Source organism: Wasmannia auropunctata, unplaced genomic scaffold (genome assembly GCF_000956235.1).
Source record: "Wasmannia auropunctata unplaced genomic scaffold, wasmannia.A_1.0 LD336083.1, whole genome shotgun sequence".
Taxonomy (NCBI): Eukaryota; Metazoa; Arthropoda; class Insecta; order Hymenoptera; family Formicidae; genus Wasmannia; species Wasmannia auropunctata.
Window position 1 is genome coordinate 523,127 of NW_012026807.1, and position 23,317 is coordinate 546,443.

Genomic DNA, 23,317 nt, shown 5'->3' on the forward strand with positions numbered 1-23,317 from the left:
ATTTCGATAGAACATTTAATAGAGTCTGTCGTAATTAATAGAAACGTAAGAATCGTAAGAACTTGATAATGCTTGCGAAATATTTAAAATTTGAAAGCTTTGTTTAAAATTTTAAATTTTTCGTACAAACCTGCCCATCCCCATTTCTTATTCACCTAAAAACATTTAAGGTACAGAATAATTTCATATGATTCAGGAGTTATTTTGGTTCTGATATTTTGTATTCGGAATACATAAAAAAAAGTATAATCCATGAAAGCTGTAAGAAACCTGTAAAAAGAAACCATGGAATAATGCGCAGTGAAAGTCAAGCGTATCGCGGAAAGAGTTTAAATCGGATTTTATAAGTGCAATTCCAAACTGAATTTACATGCCTTTCTTAGGAAACAGTTTTATACTCTCTACAATTTTTAATATAAACACATATAAAGTACAATGATCTTTTTGCGGTGAATCAGTAACAATAAGCGACTTTGGATTATTCGAGATATATATATATATATACACTTGACTGATATCGCGAATAATAGGAATTACGTTGTTTCGTATATATCGGGATCTTAAAATAGACACGAGCTATTTTGGCGAGCAGCGGACGGCGGACGGCGAGCGCGGCGAAAGACGGCCGGCGCGAGGCGCGCGCGGTGACCAGACCCAGCGCGAGAGCAACGCAATGCGGCGATCAAATCGGTAAAGATGTAAGACCGTGGAGTCACATCGTCGTCAGCTCTGCGTGCCAGTCTGTAAAGTCACGACGAGGTCTGAGCACCAAAGCGATTCGAAGCGAGGACGGTCTGTTGTAGTAGCTGCGGGCGCGCGCTAGTGTCGGCATCGGTGCTGCTCGTATCCCTTTTTAATATCCGCCTTCTCCTCCAACTTTTAGAAACCCAAAAGTAGCATAGAGAACCGGTTTCTCTCTCTCTCTCTTTTTCTCCCCCTCTCTCTCTCTCTTTCGCTTTCCCTTTCTCTCTCTCTCTCTCTCTTTCTCTCTCGGCTATAGTGAGTAGCGGCGTAAGCCAGCGTACGGAATCAACAGTCAGTGAATTACGAAATTATCCTGGATATGAACTCTTCGACGTTTGTCGGGTAAGATTTCATCGTTTCTTCCGAATTGCGAATCGCGTTGTTGAAACCTGCGCGGCTCTGCGAGTTGCCCGGTACTCTACTTATATTCTTCTCAAATCGATATAGAAATAAAAATATAATCGTGGCGCATTTTGTACCAATAAGAACGAATATACATTAGAAAAGAAGACAAAATGTTCTCAATCACATACCAAAAAAAAAAAAAAATGAAAAAGAGAAAAAAATTATCGGGAGTAAACCGGACTACTATAACTTGTCGATGTCTTGCAATTAGAATTAGGCTTAATCGGGCTCCGATTTACTCTCGATTTGAATTACCGTTCAATTACCTTCGATTTCACCGATACATATTGGAGTTATAATTATAATTGAATTATGGTCTTATAATTATAATTGTAATTAAAAATCTTAGAATGAATATCTCATTAAAAGTTGACAATTATTTTACATACTTTATCGACACACATACTCACATGAAAATCGACAAAGACAGACAGACCTCGTGAAAAGGAGAGATGGAACTCGTTTTTTCGATCGTCGTCGTATTGGGTCGAGCGTCGCAAGGCCAAATCGGCCTTGCCGTTGTGTTCCAAGGAGAACACATATTTCACTCGTCCAGAGAGGAGTGATGCTCGTTCGACGAGAAAGATTTCACTTGAAGCGCAGCTTTTTCGCAAGTCGGCGCATTTTTGCGCTCGGTCGGGCGCAATGCGCCTCGCGCGCACTTCGGCGGCACATTTTACAATCAGTAAAATAAACATTTCCCTTTCGAATGAGGAAAATCGTTTCGATTGGACTACAGATACTTATAATGAATATTCTTTTTACATTACGAACAGTATAGCGGTTAAATTTTTATACAAGTAAATTTTTAAAGCCCCCGAATTTTCGTCCCTCCAAGTTGAATTCGAAAGGTCCCGTCATTCGATACGATCGATTGTGAGGTGATCGCACATTTATCGCATATTTGCCGCGGTGTTAGAAATCCTAAAAATAAAATGATTGGAAGAGTGTTTAATATGTGAGTCGCCGCTGCGCAAGTCAGCCCGCGCTAAAATTACTCTCGCTCGTGTATCTACCTAAATACATTTCCACTTGCCGCGGCTCATTGGCTGGGTTCCGAGCGTTACGGCGTGGCCGCCATCAGCATAACCGATTTGATTCGCCATGACCGAACTTTTCCGAGAAACTTGCGCTTACCAAGCAAATGATACTTTGAATAGTTTGTGATAACATAAAAGCGGAAAAGAACAAGAAAGATATTTCCAGCCAAATCTGCTTCCCTATAAAGAGATTTTTACAAGCGATATACAAATTTGGAAAAATGTTGAAAAAATTTTCATATTTATTAAATTAGAGCAGGGAGAGTTGCTGAGAGATCTCATGAATTTCACGGTGGCTAAAATTAAAAATTAGAAACGAACATTTATTTGTAGCGATCATGTTAGTCATCGGTGCCGATAAAAGCGAGACTTGTATGTAGCATATCGTGAATAGTTTATTTATGCCAAAGTAACGTAGAAGAAGCTGGCAAATTTTCCACGAGAGGCACTGCCTTTTTCAACGAACGATCCGTGAATCTGCTGAAAGTGAGAGTCACGTGCTGTAACGGTCGTGCCAAGATAAAAACGCCTGTGCTCCGACACAGTATTAGACTTGACTCCAAAATTCTATTATTAAAATTTTCAGCTTCTTCTATTCATTGCTAGAGAAGAGTCTTGCTTGATTCGTGAATGGATTATTTGTATATGTCTATATGTCATATGATAACTATCAATGAAATTAATGCATTCTACGTAATATTCACTTTCAGTACTTTATAATTTAAATTTTATACTGTAGGTTCTTTATCGAATATCTTATTGATAAATTTACGTATATAAAAATTAACATATATAAAATTTACGCATGTTTCATTACCGCGTTGTTCATGTATACATTTTCAATCATTATTGCATTAATTTTATTTTTCTTCTTTATAAGGGTTTATTACTTTAAAAATTAATATGAGATTTTACATATAAATCATATTGCGTCCAAGATTTAAAAATAAGTCGCCAAAATGTGTATACATAATTTCGAGCTTAGATAAATAAGTTCAAAATTATCCATTTTTATTCATACATTCAATTCGCTCTCTTTTTCTCTTTTTTACATGATGCGAATGGAATTTTTTGTAGATTTTTTCTTAGTTTTTCGACAATAATATTATATCGATGATGTATGATCTACATTTACACAACTGCAAGATATCTTCCAATCGCAAAGCGTGTGATTCCCGCGGTCAATGTTATTTAATCCTTTTAAGGAGATGTCTGACCGTGTTACTCTAAAAGACTTTAATCACCTTTCGTCGGAGTTTTACACGTAGTTTTTGATCGACAGAAAAAAGGGACTAATTAAGTATTTTTTGTGTTGTCGCGATAGTTTTTTCACGTGTGCCTGTTGTTGAAAGCGCTGATGAATCTTGGCCATTACTATGCAAATTAACGAATTGATAAAATATTAAATTAGAGATTTTTTGTGAACTTCCAAGTTTAATTAATTATTACAATTTGTATATTTATAAACGCTAATAAATAATTAAATTGCATATTCAATTTATATACACGTACGTTAAATATAAACGTGAATGTTCGTACGTGCGCAAAGTATGAATACACACAAGAGATGATTCATCTTTGAAGTAGTTGCATTCCAGTGATAAGATAGCAATATCTCATGCAAACGAAGAAGACTGGATTAATTCTTCCATTCCAAATGTGTATATTTTCGAGAAAACAATTTATCGCGAGAAAACAATTCTTATTTTATTTAAATGTATAGTGCGGCATTGTGCGTATTACATATTAAATTGGTTTAAGCGCGAATGTGCCAACTAATTTATTTCAATTATTACAGCAAAATTACATTAGAGTAGTTTGTGTCACAGCTAATATGAAAAAGAGAAATTTTATTGCATATAATATTTACTGTAAAATGATTTAAATAATATTTCTAATTTCCATAAAGTAAATATATTAAAATTATGTTAAATAATTAAAAAATATAAGTTTTTATGTGTGTGAAATAAATTGTGTCAATAAAAATATATTGATTCTGTCTAGAAAGAAGCTATTTTATAAAATATTTGATTATCTCTATTTATTCAAGAATTACTAAAGTTGCCTTTATTATATGCTTACAGTTAAAAAATAGGTTATTTAATTACCTTATCCAGATTAATAAATTGTTTGATTTTTATTTACAGGAATCCGAATGTCATGGTTGCAGGTATGTATACATGTCATACTTCTTTCTGTGATCAAAAGAAATAAATATGAATTTTTTATATCAGAGTTAAAAGTATCATACTTACAAATGATAAATAATCGTCTTCACTTAACAATGATATTAATAAATAATAAAATTACATTTTAGTACATTAGAGCCAGCGTTAGTCAATTAATTATCTTTTTTATGTATAATATTGTATTAGTCATAACATGATTTCAGGGCCACCTCCACCGCCCCCTCCTCCACCTCCCGTAACTGGTCACTTACCAGCTATGAGGATAAATACTGCTGAGGTAAGATGAACTAAATCATGGAGATGTAGCAAAGGATAGATTTTTACATTTGTTAAACGTAATTCTACAAAAATCATTTTTTTTTTCAAATACAAAAAGGAACTTAATTATTTAAATTTTCTTTAATTGAATACAATTCCAAAATATTCTGTTACATTTTTTCTAAACCCTGAAGAGTTAAAATTTAGTGTATGTAACTGTATTTTATTTTCCTTAAACATCAGGAATGATGGAAAATAATGTACAGACACATATACTATCAATAAACAAAATTCTAACAAGATTCCCCGAATTAAAAATACAATAAGTAAGTAAGGCAAATGGGAATCAGCGTGGTTATTGATACGAAATATTTAATTTACATAATATTTACTTTATTCTAAAGTACGTCAGATGTTTCGGTTATCTTTCTTAGCCATCTTCAGTGACAAATTACAAAGATTAAAGGATTTTAGCCATTTTTCTTATCACGTACGCTGGCCAGTGCGTGTTAATAGGGGAATCAATTGATTTTGTTTAGAAGGTATGCGCACACAAAGCAAAATACTCTCGGTAATTTGCTATTACCAGCTTTTCTGAGAGGTGGCGATCAAATAAAATCAGATATTTTCGTTTTGTTATTGATGCGGTTAGATTTAAACCCAGATTTTCGGCATAAAGAGCAGACGCACAACTCTTTATGCCACGATCACGTACTTTATTTTATTAAAAATTAAATATATTTAATTTAAAAGAACTTTTACCCGTTATTCTTTAAAAAATTTTTCTGTAAAGATTAATAATAATAAATTTTCATAATTAAATATTTTCCGTTATATTGTAGAAAAAATATTACATTTTAATGTACTTGGTACGTTAACAGTAAAAATTTAGTCCAACATTAGTAATTATTATTGTCTAATTAGCTAATAATAACTTATTTGATGACTTTTCAATTCGCGGCACATAGAACGCAGCAAGAAGGCCGCAGGTAGTTAGCAACGATGTTTACGAGCCGCCAGCAGCCATCCAGAATGCCATGCTGACGAAGGATAAGAAACCCTTTACTTATACCCCGGGTATGGGTGGCAAATTGGATCTCTCGCAGATTCGTAGTCCGCGAATGGCGAGAAGAGTGGCGAAAAATGCCAATGACGAGGGTATAGAGGGTCCACCGAAATCCGCTCTCGAGCCAAAGCAGTCGCCTGCAGTCTCTCCCGCAGCAAATCTCTTCATGCCTCAGGTCGCGGTGCCTGTTTTTCCTACCAACATACCACCCCCTCAGCCTCATGTTAATAGGATGTCACAATCACCTTCAGTCAATAGAACATTGTCGAACGGTAATTATTCATTTATATCTATTATCCCGTTTCCTTCATTCAAAAATTGTTACGTATAAAGTATATTGCAATATGTTATTAGATAACACTATATAATTTTTATAAAACACTTTATATAAAGTACATCATAATTATTAGATAACATTTTAATAATCTATTCCGGACGACAATTAGTGTCAAAAATCTTTAAACAAAAATATCAAAGTCATGATGAATTTTGAGTTGTAAATGATTGGTAATATTATATATTTCTTATCTCCATTATAATCTAGTGAAATTGTAATGGAGAGAAAAAACGTTTGAATTTTTCTTTCTTAGCTGTTGATAGACAAACCGAGCCAGCGAGGAACGTTGTGAAGATAGACACGAAAGTAGCACCGGTCACCGTCACGTCCAGTCAGTCGAGCACTCCTGAAAGTCCGGGTACCCCAACTCAGGTCACTTTAGCCAAGGCTCCTACACCTTGGATGCAAAATAAGAGCAAGCCCCAGGAAGAATTGCCCGAATGGGCTAAACGCACGAGCGCCAATAAAACGATTGGCGATGATTCGTTCGAGAACGCAGTTTCCCCGACTTACGTTCAAGTCCAGCAATCGTTTCCGCAAGCGAATCAAAAGCAAGAGCAAAAACCATATTCGATGCCGCAGGGTCAACAAATGAAACCGCAACAACCGCAGCAGCAGCAGCCACAGCAGCAGCAGAAGCAAAGGCAGAATACCAATTTAACGAATTCGCAGTCGCACGAACGCGTTATACCCGTCCGAGTAAGTTGATCGAAGTCGTTAATTTCTCGCTTACTAACGAAGATAGGTCGCTTTTATTTTCTTAATGTTACGATATTCTTTAGATCGAAGACAGACCATCGGTATTCGATGTGAAGCGTGACTCCGGTCATCATCAGTTTAAACAGCCTGCCACTATGCATCATCAGCAACGATGGGGTCAAGTGCCCGCGCAGCAGACATTCGAAGGTCAGCCACAGAATCATCCGCGAGATCAAAAGCAGTCTCAGATTCATGTCACATCCCCAACTCGGCCGGAACAATCGACTGGAACGACTTACATCATCCCTCTCGTAGTGGAAGGTAGCGAGAAGAGAACGATGCCGGCAAATGTGGAAAATAATATCAAGATCGGAAAACCACCAAGAGTGTGAGTTGAAAATAAAGTTAAAAATAAATGTAATTACATTTAAATAAGCGTTAAGCTAAATTGAATTAATTCAAAATTTTGTAATTAATAAGCAATAATTGTGATTTGCGTATCTTGGTAATCTCTCTGTAAATCAATTAACAAACAATTAATATTAAAATTATCGTAAGATAGGTACATTAAAGTTTATACATATAAAATATTAATCTAAAAAATAATTTCAAAGAGATCGTGTTTCGAAAAATTTTTAATGAATTTGTCGGCATTTATTTGTTACGTTTGTAATTTTATTTCAATTATTAACTATAAGTGAAATTCTTGGAACAGTGTGCAACAACGAAGTCTCGATCTCAGCCAACAACACGAGCCTGGTCCGATTCAGTCGCGATCATTTCGTGTCCTCCAAAAAATAACGGACACGGACGAACTCAATGATGTTGGTTCAGAGCAAATACGTAGAATGGAATTAAGTGAAGACGAAAAAGTACTCATGAATAAATTTAAAGAACAAGGTAGAATAATATTATTTATGTGTCTATGATATATTTATAATATGCATAGAAATATATATATTTATCAAATATACGGTTGTGACACACAATTAACATTTTCTGTTAATTATTATTAATATAATGTAATGTTAATTATTTTGAAAATTTTGAAAAGAATAACTGATTTAACTTTTTAAATTAAATCATCACTTGAAAATTCTAAACTATAAATATTATATTATTTGTTTTTATAGTCGATCAAGAGACTTATCTTCATCAAGAGAAAGATCCAAGATATCGTGGTGCGGCAATACCTTCACGAGCTTTCCGATTTTTACAAAATATGACGGAGTCGAATGATCCTTCGGTAAATTGCACTGGTAAGATTGTTTTATACAAAAGATGTTTACCTAAAAGTCTCTTTACTTTCATTGATACTGAATTTTATTAAGAGTATAATAATATATCGCAATCTCTCGTTTCTTGAATTAATAAAATGTAAATATCAAAATAACAAAGATTAGATGGCAAATATACAAACAACATTTTTATTTTATATGTTACAGTGCCACATAATGTACAGAACGTTGCAAATAAGCGGCAAAATAGGAATTCTAAGTCGTTCGGTAAGTACGTGTAACTGCAAAACAAAGTTTTGCTCTCTAAATTCAATTAAAATAATTGAAATATATGTATATAGTATATATTTAAAATTAAAATTAAAATATAATAAATTTAGCTTGTGATGATTTTTATACAGAGGAGACACAAGCGAATTTGCCGCCTAGCGAACAACAAGCACCAGAACCGAAGAAATACACGGGTAGTGCAATTCCTTCTCGATCCTTCAGGATATTACAGGCGATGACAGCATCAGAAAATGATGGTAAATATGTTTCATTCAAACATTCTTACAAAAGTTATCTTGCTTATCGGAATCTTTAAAAAATATTACGAATATCATCTTAAATAGTTCTTTTTGCATTTTTACGTATGAAAGATTTAAAGTTTCAATCTTTAAAGAATATTTTCCGTTATTTTATAACCTTCTTACGTGATACTTAACATTTATATACAAATTAATAATTTATTTTTGTATGACATACACAGTCCTTGTTCATAAATTAATTGTAGAAGCTTATTTATCTGTGTACATTAATATAACGTAATAAGTGCTTTATATTCTAATGACTACTTTATTGACATAACATACGTCACATCGCTCTCAAATTTCCCAATCCTGTGTTCACAGGAATAAAATTTTTTTGGCTACTGATATATTCATATTATATATATGTAATAAATTAATAATATGTATCTACACACATATACATGCACGTACGTACGCACACATACACATACATGACACACTCATATACACACAAAGAACTGTTTTCTAATTTAGACGTGCAAAAAATACTTAATCTTTGAAAATTGCTCCATAAAAAGAAAAAAAAGTAAAAATTTAGATAAACATTGAGACCACTGAAACATATTATATTCAATTTATCATTTAGCAAATAAAGTAATAAACGCGTATTTAATTTTAGTAAAATTAAATTATTGAATAAACTTTTATGGTTTTTATGGCCAAATAGAGATAGAGAGACAGAGAGGGGGAGAAGGGGAGAGAGAGAGAGAGAGAGAGAGAGAGAGAGAGAGAGAAAGAGAGAGAGAGAAAAGCGGAGAAGTGAGAAGTAGAATATAAAAAATTACGTTTAATAAATTTACCTTATATTTTTATTTGTACCATAATAGCAATAGTGATGGATGTCCGATAGTTAATCTGACATGATTTTATTCAACTTCAAGTTATAAAAAAATAAAACCCATCTAAATATAACAGATAACTTGAAAATAATCGAATTATTAAAGCAATGCTTTTTTGATAATGTCATATTTTTTATGTAATTCTGTTCTTCGTTATTATAAAGAATATGTAAAAGAAAGCGTGTGTAAAGTTAGCACCCCAATTAAAATTCCATAATTCTGATTAGCTAATTTCACACACGCTAAAAGAAAACTACTTTTCTCTTGTAACAATTATTAGCCTCGATCTGTTTTACATATACACTACCTTGTTGAAATTTATTTTCAAACAGTTGTCATTTCTCAAGTTAATTAAATAAATGTTGAACTAAATAAATGTCGAAATTTGTCACAATAATTCGCTACGACACTTAACTTATAGATCGTTAAGACATTTAATGTTTTCCTTTGAACACAGGATAAATAAGTTTTCTCATTTTCTTAGCTAAATAATTTCGCTTAATTCCGTATTAATAAACCAACTTTACCGAGAATAAAATCAGCTAGGCGTATGTACATGGTATAAGGAAAAGGGGAAAGCGAAATATAGTTGACAGCGCGGATGAAAAATTAGACTTTCCAGGCAAGTTTCTATTTACAAAGTTCGTTTTCGTAGATCATGATGCAGTGCGACGTGCGATTAAGAGATGGAAATTTCAGGCAGAGAAATAGAGACGACACGCACGGCTCTGTCTTACGCTCCGTGTGTAAAGAATTTTAACTCTCTTCTGAATGGATTGTGCTGTTTTGTTGTAGCCACACAAGAAAATCGTCAAGCAGATTACACCTGTCGAACAGAGAATAACTTGCCGGGCAATCAGCAAGACGCATTCTTCTCCCCTCGACCCGTTTCCTTCTGGTCGCATTCCGACGGTTGGTGGAGCTATTATCCCGTGCAATATAACGCTCCATCCAACACGTCCGCGAACGAAGCGGACGTGCGCTCCTTTCCTTACCCACGATATCCAGACGAAAACGCGTGCGTGGGGTATGAATTTTTTTATCCGATTTACGACGAGAGCTTGGCGGACGCGGCACGGATGAAAGACCAGGATTCTCCCGCGGGCCAGTACGGCTACGTTGCCGTGTTCTGCCCTCAAGCGGGTTACAACGACGTTCAACGACGATCGCACGTTGACGCGAATAACGGCGATTATTACGTTCACAATTTACGCGACGTCGCTACTCCATTTGTTGTCCATTCGTCTCCCGCTCAGAACGACAGATATTTCGCGCAAGACGACTCGGTGAATGAATCAAGAAACACCTTGCCCGACGAGATCAATCACCTGGACGCACAGTCGAGTGGGACGTGCAATTCGAAAAGTGACCGCGAGAACTACGGCAACAGTGACAAAAATTGCGTCAAGACGGCGATGAACATAGTCGACGAGGAGGACGGCGCGTCGGACAGGGACTGTCGGGACGATCAAACTGCGATGTCTAATAACATCGAGAAGTCGAAAAAAACATTCGGCCTGCATATCAGTATGCCCAATTACACGTACATAGACACCAGCGATTCCAGCGAATCCAGCGATTGCAGCGAGTCCAATAGCGATTCTGCTAGTGACTCCAGCGAGTCTATCTCCGACAACGAGCACTTTTCCTGCCGGAAATACCGTAACGATACCACTTCCAATAATACATTGTCCAACAGCGATTCGGATTCGTACGAAGGTTATTCCATGGGTTCGAACCCTTACGAGATACCGAAGAGAAATGTCTCTCTCGATGAAAATCCCGATCTCGCTGCTTATTCGGAACGCTCGGTCAGCGCCGACGAGTCATGTAGACGTTCGCAAAACGATTCCGAGGGTAGCGCTCGCGGTGACGAGGTACTTCCTGAGAGGAACGATTTTTCAAACGGCCGAAATTCTTGCGAAACGTTAAAACAGGACTTCACGTGCGTCGCGTCGAGGGGATGCAACGACGAGGACTGTGCCGATAATCAAAGCAATCTCGATTCTTGTCCCGGTAAGACGAATTCCGTAGGCAATCGCGCGTCGAATGCGGAGCAGCGCGATCAAGAGAGCCCGGTAACCGACGTCGGTCCTCATCAGTTGAGTGTAATTCACGAGGACGTGGAACGATTGAGTTCCGAGAGTCGCGAGAGTAAGAAGAAGATCGACGGACGGAGCGAGGCTTCCATCGAGATGACCGACGATCCGCCCGACGACGCCGAGGCCACGATGGTCAGCGTGAGTTTGCCCCTGAAGTTCAAGTTCTCCGTGTCCGAGGATAACGAGGACATCACCACCGTGACGGTGGGCAACAGTAAGATAAAGGCGGAGAGATCCTGCGGCGGATGTCCCGCGAGGAGCGACGCGGACGACGATGTTAGCGCGAATTTCCACATCGGCAACGACACCAGCGTGAATTTCACCGTGAAGAGACACGTGTCGGACGCGAGCGCAGGAAATGAGGCGAGTATCGAGACCGCGGTACCGCACGTGGATTTCACTTTCAAGAAAGATCAAGAAAGAACGAACGTCAGCGGAGCTGACTGCGAGGAACAGAACACGGAACTCTCAGCTACGGAAACGGGATGCCACGAAATAAACTCTGTGGAATCAGCGCCGAAGAATGCCGATGACTGTATCGCTTCCGAGTTGGCTACGGAAGTCGATAGAGAGGGCTCGATGAATAATGAAAATTGTATTCAAGATCCAGAATCTGTTCGTAATAATTTCGAACCCGTCGCGTCCGAGAGTTCCTGGACGCAAAACTTCGAAACACTTCAGGCGGTCAATACGAATCAAACGGACCAGCAGGACTGTTGCGCAATTGCCGATAACAATGACGATCGATGCGTCGACCCGGAACACTGTCAGGCGGAGATGAAAGACCTGCTGAGCGTCCAAGACTCTCGCGAGGACACCGACGACGAGGACAGCGGAGTCACCTCCGACATAAGCCGGATGATATCCGAGATCGACGCGGAGTGCCGCGAGATCGACACGGACTCGGAGTGCACCGTCACGAAGAGCCGAAAGAAGTACCAACGAACGCAGACGCACTCGCGACTCTTTCGGCTTCTGAACGACGATTCCACGGTGTCCGACTGCACGGCCGGGACAGAGCCCTGCTCCAGGAAGGAATATCTCAGCCTGCCGCTCAGGACGAACGCGTTCAACTACGACGACAGTTACTGCTCGAACTACTCCAGCGGTTTAACATCCCCCGAGTACTCGCCGATTCACGAGCAGTCCTGTCGAAAGTTTCACGACGCGACGACGAACGGAAACATCGTGAATCTGCCAGACTCCAAGCTCCATCAGCCGGATGTTCCTTCGATAGACAATTCGTATTATCTGACTTGGCGGAGCACGAATTTACCCAGCCCACACGCTGCCGAGCACGACGTTATGCCTTCTCTAGCCTTCAAGATCCTCAACAGTAAGATGCCTTTCTGGACCTACAAGGTGAACGTATTGTGCCCGAGAATCAAGAGCACGAAAAGCGTGCCGCAAGCCCTGCTGGCGCGGGAAATCGACAAGAACTAAACGATACTCTCGACGTCGCGGTGATTCCTCCTATCCCAACGTCCTTGTGCGAACACTTAAAAACCAACTTATTGCTGATGGCCCTAGGGCAGAATGAGGCCGGTGCGAGCGACCGCTCTCCACGATCCACGGACATATTTTTTTCTCGATTCTCTTCACAAGACAGGGCTGAGCATATGCCCAAGGCGCTCTACGGGCTACGTGATTTTTTTTTCCATCGGTACATATCGTTTCCATATATTCGTGTATCATTCTTGATTTCTTCTCCAGATTTCCCGCTTTCCTTTCTTTCGTTTTTTTTTTGTCATTTATTATACAGTTGAACCTCTATATTTGTAACATATCGCGATCGATTGTCCTATTTTTAGCACTTCTTTTTAAACCCATTCTTACTTCAAAATAATGTATGCGTAATGTAAAAAATATTGACACAATAATTGACATAGATACGCATATCTTTTTTTTTGCTCGCGATTTTCTCACTTCGCATACGGTCACATGTTTTACGTGAGAAATATAAAGTTGCAGGCGAGGAAAGAAGAGAAGAGGACGCAAAAAGTGTTAAGAATACGGAGATTTGACTGTTATTTTCTCTTTTTTTTGTACTTCTTATGGCTAACTTGATTATAGACGCATGTAATCTTTTCCCTCATTTTTTTTCTCTTGTTTGCTCTTTCTCTATCTCTCTCTTCTATTTTTTTGTATTTCGCAGAAAACCTAAAAGTGTTAGATATCAACGCTTGATTGCTTTATGCATGTTGTAACTAATACCGATTAAGAAACACTTAAATGATTAAATAAAGCTATATATGAAAATAGATTCAAGAGACGGACAAATAACGTGACAAGAAAGAAATAGTTTGATGAAGTTTACATATACCAAATACAGTAATTTTTGCAATAGTATTAATATTCAATTTTATATAAATGTACGAAGTAAAAAAATTATAAGAGAAAGGAGTAGCGATAAAGATTGATATAACCGAAATATACCTACATGTGTGTATATGTATAAATGTGTATACACACATACATACACATACATACGCTTACTCACTTTTACACACACACACACACACACACACACAAAATTCTTAAATCTTATATTTAAATAAAATATACATTATCTATATACAATATGTATATACTTTTTTAATTTTGTTTTTTTTTCTTTTGTATGTCGACAATATAAAAACTGCTCTTAAAAAAATGTAATTTCTTATTTTTCAGGTACAACTGATTACTGAGAGAGGATTGATGATATTCTGCTTAGACAGAGTCGAATTATTTAGTGCGCTTTTTTTCTATTTTGTTTACAATAATCCATAATACTTACATCGCCGCTTGCCGATCCATCGACGAAAAATTAAGCAAAGATTTTCTTCGAAGTGAGGTGCAAATCGCTAATAAATTATTTAGATTTCAATATCGAAAGCTTTTGTTGAATAAGATTTTACCTTACGTACAATTTTTTCGACAATATAAAAATGTATTGGATTTTGTTTTTAATTATTATTATTATTATTATTATATATAAAGATGTTGAATATTTGCGTCTTATGTAATAATTTTTAAATAATTAATTTCCTTTAAAATTTCAATTAACTACAATGAACATTAATTTTTCAAGATCCTTTAATCAATTTCCTAAGGAAAAAAACTTAAACGGTCTTATTAGGAGATTGGCTATTTGTCGTCGACATGGCGCAATTATATAATTATATATTACATTATGTGAGCACGAGCACGTGGTTTGTTTATTTGAGACGATTGGATCGTTATAGAAATTGTAATAACACTCATTTTAAGAATATTAATCATAATTTAAAAATAAATGTGTAAACGTACATATGTGTATACATGCGTATATTTGTTAATCTTGTTACCTGACTCTATCACTGTATTACTTATCCAAGTTGTAAAATAAATTATTTATAAAATTGATAATGCTAATAAAAACTATCTAATTATCCTCGAAAGTACAATGTGGTCAATTTTATATAGGATTTTATACAGGTCATTTTTATATAGGAAACGTACGTATTATTGAATTAATAGTTTATTATTAATTAAATTTAAGTTTTGCTTTATTGTAAACATGTTCCTGCATTATTGTCTTATGTGTAATTATTTATCTTTAACATGTGTATAATTTTTAATCTCATAAATACAGTAACAGTCTGTATCGTTTATACGTAAACTAAATTGGAATTACATTACGTATAGATGTAATTCAGAGTGTGATGTATGTTCGTTTACGATGCATAATATATGCAATAATCGCCCAGAGAATTACTACCCAAATTGATTCAATTAAACATAAAATACGGCTGTCCATGGCACCGATCCTCCAGTGGAATGGAAAGATTTGGTAACACATATTATGACCCACATATAACACCAATGCATTCATGCCTAAATTCATATTTGGACCATGTTAAAAGATTAATAGAAATGCGATTTAAATTATTTATTATACAACAATACTAAAAATTCAAAGACGCATCTTTCTTTATAATTGCATACTCTATATTATTTTATTTTTAACTTCTATATTTAATTTGTCGCTAATATGATTTAAAATTTAATTTTATAGTTTTATATCCAATTAATATTAAAAATTATTTTTATTTTAATTTAATAGTTGGAATGGTTTTTTAATTTATCTCGATTAAATAGAACGCATTGTTACTCACCGGGTATTCTGAAGGGACCACCTCGCCAAACTTGAGTGACGTCAATCAACAAGTAACAGCCAGAAAGGAAAGCCAGAGCAAAAGATGTTGAAACGAATACAAATGACAAAGACCTGTAGCGTAATTATAATTTACAGAGAAAGTATTATATTATAATCATTTTTATAATCCTGTATTTATACAAAATTGTACAATCTATTATTTAATTGTAGTAATAATTAAGTAATAGAAATAGATTTTATTAATACTTTACCACAAATTTTTATTGACCGGTATAGTGTTGGTAAAATGAAAGGCACAGCCCAAGCAACCATAAAATGCTGCCCACAAAAGCCATCTGACGACACGTCCTTTCCAATCTTTATACATCATTAGAATTATACCAGTATGCACGCCTAGAAATACTTGAAATATTGCTGTGAGACATCCTGAAAAAATATGTGATATTTATTATGTATAGCTTTAATTTAAACTAACAGTAATGTTTATTTCATTATAAACACGTAAGTTTAGTTATCGATCTGATAGATAAAATATACTGCAATTGCATTTTCTTTAACATTTTTGCTACAAAAAAAATAATTTTGAATTGATTAAAGTATATATCTATTATTAAAAGAATATTCAGTGGTTTTATGGGTTCTGCATATATTTTATCAAATGCATAAGATATACGTTTCAATAATTATACGTCTATAAATGCAATAATGAAGCAACAAAAGTTACCTAAAATTCCTTCCGGATCAAAAGGACCGGATCCATAAACAGATTTAATAGCTGGCCTTTGATAAATATGATTTAAAGTCAGTACAGTTCTATCAATATATCCAGCCGCACCTCCGGTACAGTTAAAATACGCACCATCTTCGTGCCTTCCGCCTGGTCCAAGATACCCGCTATACGATACGTAAAGTCACACACACATTGTGCAGTTACTTAGATAACAAATGGTAATATTAAAAAAAAATAGAGTTCAAAAATAAAGTCAATGTACGTACGCGGGACATCCGGGGATTGGAAGACTAAACGTTAAGGCGCAGTGTACAATTACTAAAATCAGCATTACGGACCAGTGTGGTAAGAGACTTAATATGTCTTGCATTTCGCGTATTATCCAAATTGACGAGGATTTCTGCAAATAAACAAATAATTTATGTCACTAGCGGGCCATAACTCTCATTTAAATATTCTCCATCGTTTAAATATTCTTTCGCAATAAAGATTTCTCCTTTTACTTTTAAAATGTTTTCGTATTTATGAGAATTTAGTTTTCACATTTCGCAAATCTTTGCGAGGAAAAAAAATTTTTTGTATTATTGTAGCTTTTCGTAGATAGATAATTGTTCGTAATCTTGTTCTGATACATTCCACGTATAAAAAGGGATGCGAAAGAAAACTATCGTAGCGTTTGCAGAATGTAATAAAATGATTTTAAGATTGGCAAAAATGTATAATATTTTCATACCTGAAGAGTTTTTGACTGTTGGGGCGGAAAGCAAAGATACACTAGACCAACGACTAGATAAGTAACTCCGAATCGTTGAAGAACTCCAAATATTCGTATGTTTTCCAACTGCGCGTCTGTTCCTAATGTATTCAGCGCAACGCCTATCAGAAACAGTAGGAAACTTCTCTACGAGGGAAAGCAGATTGTATTAAGCGTGCGAAATAATTCTTTATATATTTTTTTAACAATTACCTTTAAAATAGAATAACCGATTTGACGCTTGGAAACGCCGCGCTTCAACTGCGCCGACAAAGCTATGGGAATGCAAACACCCATGATCCATATAAAACAAGGAAATACTAGATCTCCTAGTAACATGCCATTCCAAGTTGTGTGTTCCAATATGGTATAACTACCGGAACCATCATTAACAAAAATCATGAAGAGAGTACTGACCCTGGCATCATATGAGCAATTAATTGTGTTGCATATTATAAAAAATTCTCAATTGTACCGGCCCTAATTGTATTTTAGCCCACCCTATATATTATAAAATTGAAGCCAAAATTTGAATTAAAAAAAGATTAAAACTTTAACGCGCGTAATAATTTTTTATTCATCATCACTCATTTTATCGAAATTACCTTAAATTCAAATATACATGCACTTAAAAAACAACTGTAACTTTTCTTAGGCTATACGTACTAATTAATGCTTGAAATGATATTGTCATTGATAATGTTATTAAAATACCGGTAAAACTTTTTAACTTATCTAATAATATATTCATACCCTCTGAATGTATCGATTGCTTTTATGCGACGTTTCGTTGATATTTTATTATTCGATTCATCCTTGGCGTTTTTAACGCATCGTCTTTTAAATATGTACCATAAAGATCTTCCAGCAGATATACCACTTAAGATACATACAATTACTCCCAAAGCAATAAAAAGTTCTGTAAACAACGTATTTTAATCAATGTATTTTGCAATGTACAAAGTTATATAGATTTTCTGTTTATTAAAATTTACATTTTCTTTTACTGGTTAATTAAAAAGAATATTTCGATTAGTGAATTAACTATTTTGTCGACCAATAAGTAAAATATTATGATTATTTTGTTCATTTCCTATCTTAAAATTGCCATGTTACCTGCGTTGAAGCCTCTTTTCCTCAATGTTTAAAAATTCATATTTTCCAGAAAAATAAAGATATAGACTTCTTTCTGGGCTCATCTTAAAGATGAATTATGTGGCTATTTTTTAAAAAATAGTGATTTTATTTAAAAATGGCCGGTTCAATATTGCCGATTAAAACGTCATTTTATTGAAAATTGTTAAAATTTGTTTAATTAAAATATAATTTGGTATAAATGTTATTGGTCGATGTATGAAGTTTAATACGCACCGCGCGCAAAGTGTCATTTTTTTTGAAAATTTATTTTTTATCAAAAATTGTTAACATTTGTTTAATTAAAATGTAAATTGGTATAAATGTTATTGAAAGATGTATGGGATTCAATAACAGCGCGCGCCTGTCATGTACTAGTCTGTATAAAAAGAAAACAAGGAAAAAATCACAACTGTATGTCATGTGTAAAGATATAATATAAGAACATTAAATTAATATTAACTTTAAGTAAAATAATGTATCGTAAAAGTCTTTCTATTTTGCATTTTTGCAAATTAAAACAAAAATGTAATTTCTAAGCTACAGAATTATATTATCATAATCGATTTTTTAATTGATCAATTATAGAGTTCACGTACAATAATTATCTTTTCGATATTATTGATATCATGTGATATCCGTTATACCAGTTATCAAGTTCAACAGATAAATAAAATGATAAAGATACGACTAAATGTAAGATACGCTTTATCAATTGCTGAATGTTATATTTGTTTAAATTGTATAATTCTATAAAGGTGGCTATTTCTACGATCATTTACATCTCAAGATATTTATACAAGAATATAAGAATATTTAGAAACATACCTGTGTATGGATATGTTGGATTTTTCGTTGTCCTAAAGTTACAAGTGTTGTTTTGTACCTCCAATTCGTATAAACCATATTGCCCTAGATTTGGCGTCAGTTCGCAAACAATATTGCTAAAAGATAAGATTTGAGAAACATTAAAATGAGATAAAATAATGCATTGGCAGAATAAATGCGTTTGGTAAAATTACTTAAATGTACAATTTCAATTTAATAATTGTAAGATATCGTATGTTGTAAATAGCTTTTTCTTAAATTCTTTTGTTAATTACCTTTTTTTAACATTAATTGATTTATCTTAAATTATTTGTGTATAAAAATATTAATGTAAATTTATTGAAAATCATATTATAATATCTTACGAGATATTTTTACATTAAATTAGAATAAAGTATAAAATCTTTTCAGCTGTTTCGATATATTTTCAAAATATTTTTATATGCAGAACAATTAGAAAAGTCAAAGTGCGTAAAAAAGATCATGACATTGAATCTAAAAAAATATCAATAAAATCGCGTGAAATCATAAAAATCGCATATTACAAAAAAAATTTGTTGTATGCATTATGTTTCACTTCTGAAATTGAACTATTTAAAACTTTTCTCTTTTAAATGAGAAACTTATTTGAAATAATTGTGAATTTTTATCTGAAGTAATTCGTTAAAAGTATAAATGTAGTATGTTAAAACAGCATATAAGCGTAATTTACATTACATTTAAATTACATTTATTAGTTATTAGTAAATTATGTGTAAAAAAAAACACAATATAAGAAATAATTTAATGATTAAATTTACCTTGTATTTTTAGTAGATACATATTCCTTATTTCCGTTATTATTTAATACTCTCCATTTTAATGTTTTTATCGTACTGAATTTTAAATTAATATTGCTTGAAATCTGCGCTATTCGTTCATACGGACACTAAAAAAATTAAACAGAAAATTAAAAATATATTGATAATTCTATGCACCTTCAAACTCATTGCATATATGTATTGTTCAAAAAATAGATTTTGTGTTAATCTATGTAAAAATTATTTATTAATTAGTCTAATGCTTTCCTTTCTAAAAATCGATTTCATCGCATTCTCTGTATTTAAAATATTTTGTCTAAAAGCGATCCATATTACTAAAATCCATTTATCAAATTTTTCATTCCGTCATGTATTGTAATTCGTTAATAAGAACTATTAAAATTTTTTTTTGTTCTTTTATTACACAATTTTAGTACTGTTATAAAATCCTACTAAAAATTTAATATCAATTGCAAAATATTATTTGTTACGTTAAGTAAATTGGATTTTAAAAATTATACATATGTAAAATATCATAACCAGGTATAAGACAGAAATGTATTAACATTAACTTTTTTATGATCATAATTTACTGTGAAGTAATTCATTTTAGAACATTATAATCTCTTTAAATCATTACGTAATTGTAATTCAATTTTTCTTTTCGAAAGAAAGCAATTGTGAATTTTGAAGAATACATTTGTACTTTAATTTCTATCTCTCTTATTCAAATTTGTACTCACCGATAAGCAATCTGAAGAGAGCGAATAGAGCCACTTATTAGAATTTCCTTTGTCAGATATCACATTTACGCAGGCTTCGTCGAACTTTAAACGCTCGTAAGAGCAATTTAATTCGTTCATAGCTAATGTCTTTATAAAATTAGACTGTATTTAAATTGCACAAGTTATATATTCTTAACTGATAAAAAAACCTGTTGGGCAATTAACATATGTAAAATCCGTAGATCAAAATGACACGTGCCTGTTTTCTTCACAATACGATTGATCTCAAATAAATATTACCACTTTTGAATTCTCTTTCGAAATTAATATTCGTTATATACATTTATGTAATAACCGAGGTTTAGGTCTATCCGACGGTAGTAGCGACGTCTGACTGAGGCAACAAAACAACTTTTCTTAATATCGCAAAATATCGGAATGCGATTACATCAAGTGCTATAAACACGAATGGCTGAAGAGTGAAAGTGAAGACCTACATACATTGACTCACACTATTGCACAGCTGAACGATCCTTTTGGCAAAAGTGAGAAAATACTGAAGACAAATCAATTGTAAATTAATTGAAGAATATATACGTTCCCTCAATTCGTCCATTTATTTCAGGGACAACTTGTATAATATACTGCATATTTTTTGTATCAAAATTTGTTAATATTAAACGATTTATTAAAATTAAGTTAGTTCAGATATTTATGCAAATTGTCATGTGGTGGATTAAATTCATTCTTGTTCTCACATGTAGGTATGTGTGTGCGTGTGCGCGCGCGTACAATATAATCATTTTCATAGAACTTAATTTTCAAAATGTGTAATCACTTGGTATATAAATTCTGCATTCTAACGATGCAATCCAAAATGTACAAGATATTTATGTTATGCCATAACATATCCTGTACATTTTGCGTATATAATACATAAACAAAATTAAAATCATTGAGAAATACAATAGTTACAGAAATTATTTTGCTTTTATGCGTTAAAAATCTCTCTTTAGGTAATATTATTTCAATTCATAAATTCAATTACTACAAATTATTTTCACCTTTATCTATTTCGTTATAATTGATTACAATTCATCTCCCACATTTTTTTATTCATTTGGTTAGTATAAGTTAGAAATAAAGATTCAACCTTTCGCAAATACAGTTTCATCTTAAATAATGTTAATGTACAATCACCTAATTCTGGTATTAATAACAAAACTAACACAAGTATTAATTGACATATGATTTATATGATTTAATATACTTTATTAACGTAATATGGTAATAACATTAATGATCGATCTAAAGTATAAAGTAATACAATTTTTTTTTATAGATTTCCATTATGTTTTTCTGTACGACTGAAAAATGTAAACGTTTCTATTCCTTCATACGTATCAGTATCTGTCGGAATGATCAGTTGCGTTCTTTCAATCAAGTCTGTTTACCAGTATGCGCGTCTGTCTAAGGTGAAACAAGTTTAAAATGAAAATTAAGAAGAAAAGTACATAGGTGTTTGTTTCGAAGTTTCAAATCAAGTTCTTTTTATTCTGTATTGAAATGAAAACTTAATTACCAAGCAATCTTTCCCGTCAAAGATTTTAAATGATACCATTTTAATAATCGCTCTACGCCTTACCGGTTACTTAAATAGCAAACCGGGTACATAAAGACAGAGATGTATTAACAAATATTAATTTTTTTATAATCATAATTTACTGTAAAGCAATTTCACTTTAAAATATTATAATTTCTTTAAATCATTACGTAATTGTAATTCAATTTTTCTTTTCAAAAGAAAGCAATTGTGAATTTTGAAGAATACATCTGTACTTTTCTGTCTCTCTTATTCAAATTCACGAACACATTACCAACATATACACACACGCACACGTACACACACATGCGGACGTGCATGCGCGTATCATGTATGCACATATATCTTGTGTATATATATAGATATATATGTACACATACAAGATGGTATTTAATTTGTGCACTTGCGTATCTGTTATTTCGAAGAAAAAAGATTGAAGCTGCAAAGTTTTATAGAGAGGCACGTAATGTAGTAGCAATATTTTCAATATACACAGAAATATGGAGATCGATTTTTTTTTTAAATAGAATTCTCAACAATTTCTTATATAATATACTTTCTCTAATTATTCAGCATGACAGTAACGGACCAAAAAAATGTCAATAATTAATCTTTTATAAAAATTATTGCGCAATAATTACTGCGCCAATTCCTATTAGTCAAATCTGAAGTGTTAAAAATATCAATAGTTCACAAAATATTTTATATAACTTTATTTTAATATAAAATATAAAGTATTTCGGAAAATATTAAATAAGATAATTTTTAAATTATCTTACCTTTCCTTAACATTTTTATGCACAGTATAATAAATCAATTAATGAAAAAAATACATATATAATCATATTCAAAAGAGTAAGTAGTCACATGTTACAAATTACATTAACTTCTTTTCAAAAACAAATGTCTTTTTTTTACAGCAATTGATTCATCTCATATTCTATAAAAAAGTATTGAAATACTACAAAATATTTAGAGAAACCATATTATATATATATATATATATATAAATAACAAATAATTTCATAACAAAAAATAAATTATCCTTAAAATCTCTTATGCACAACAAGTGTTACCACATTAAGTGCTCAAAATTATAAAACTTTGTAGTTT

The 23,317-nt window shown here is 33.3% G+C and overlaps 2 protein-coding genes across 3 annotated transcripts; one reads left to right on the top strand and one right to left on the bottom strand.

Moving 5' to 3' along the window:
- The first annotated feature begins 652 nt into the window (after window positions 1-652).
- On the top strand, window positions 653-13,411 carry LOC105448574. The gene is made up of 11 exons (XM_011687230.1): window positions 653-1,086; window positions 4,337-4,359; window positions 4,582-4,655; window positions 5,605-5,974; window positions 6,293-6,738; window positions 6,822-7,126; window positions 7,454-7,638; window positions 7,872-7,997; window positions 8,184-8,243; window positions 8,378-8,503; window positions 10,183-13,411. Exons 1-11 carry the CDS (start codon window positions 1,064-1,066, stop codon window positions 12,930-12,932), a joined length of 4,488 nt encoding a protein of 1,495 aa, XP_011685532.1. The 5' UTR covers window positions 653-1,063; the 3' UTR covers window positions 12,933-13,411.
- A 1,370-nt stretch (window positions 13,412-14,781) lies between these two features.
- Window positions 14,782-23,152, bottom strand: LOC105448575 (heparan-alpha-glucosaminide N-acetyltransferase). Of its 2 annotated transcripts, XM_011687232.1 has the most exons (12): window positions 20,902-23,152; window positions 20,620-20,810; window positions 19,877-20,004; window positions 19,077-19,192; window positions 17,868-18,033; window positions 17,328-17,532; window positions 17,094-17,261; window positions 16,627-16,760; window positions 16,355-16,524; window positions 15,882-16,056; window positions 15,629-15,741; window positions 14,782-15,347 (listed from the first exon to the last, which is right to left on the bottom strand). In XM_011687232.1, the coding sequence occupies exons 2-12, from the start codon at window positions 20,737-20,739 to the stop codon at window positions 15,166-15,168; spliced, it is 1,677 nt and encodes a 558-aa protein (XP_011685534.1). In that variant the 5' UTR covers window positions 20,740-20,810; window positions 20,902-23,152; the 3' UTR covers window positions 14,782-15,165. The 2 variants fall into 2 exon arrangements, with proteins under 2 accessions (XP_011685534.1, XP_011685533.1); XM_011687231.1 differs by having other exon boundaries at window positions 20,620-23,152.
- Window positions 23,153-23,317: the final 165 nt, after the last annotated feature.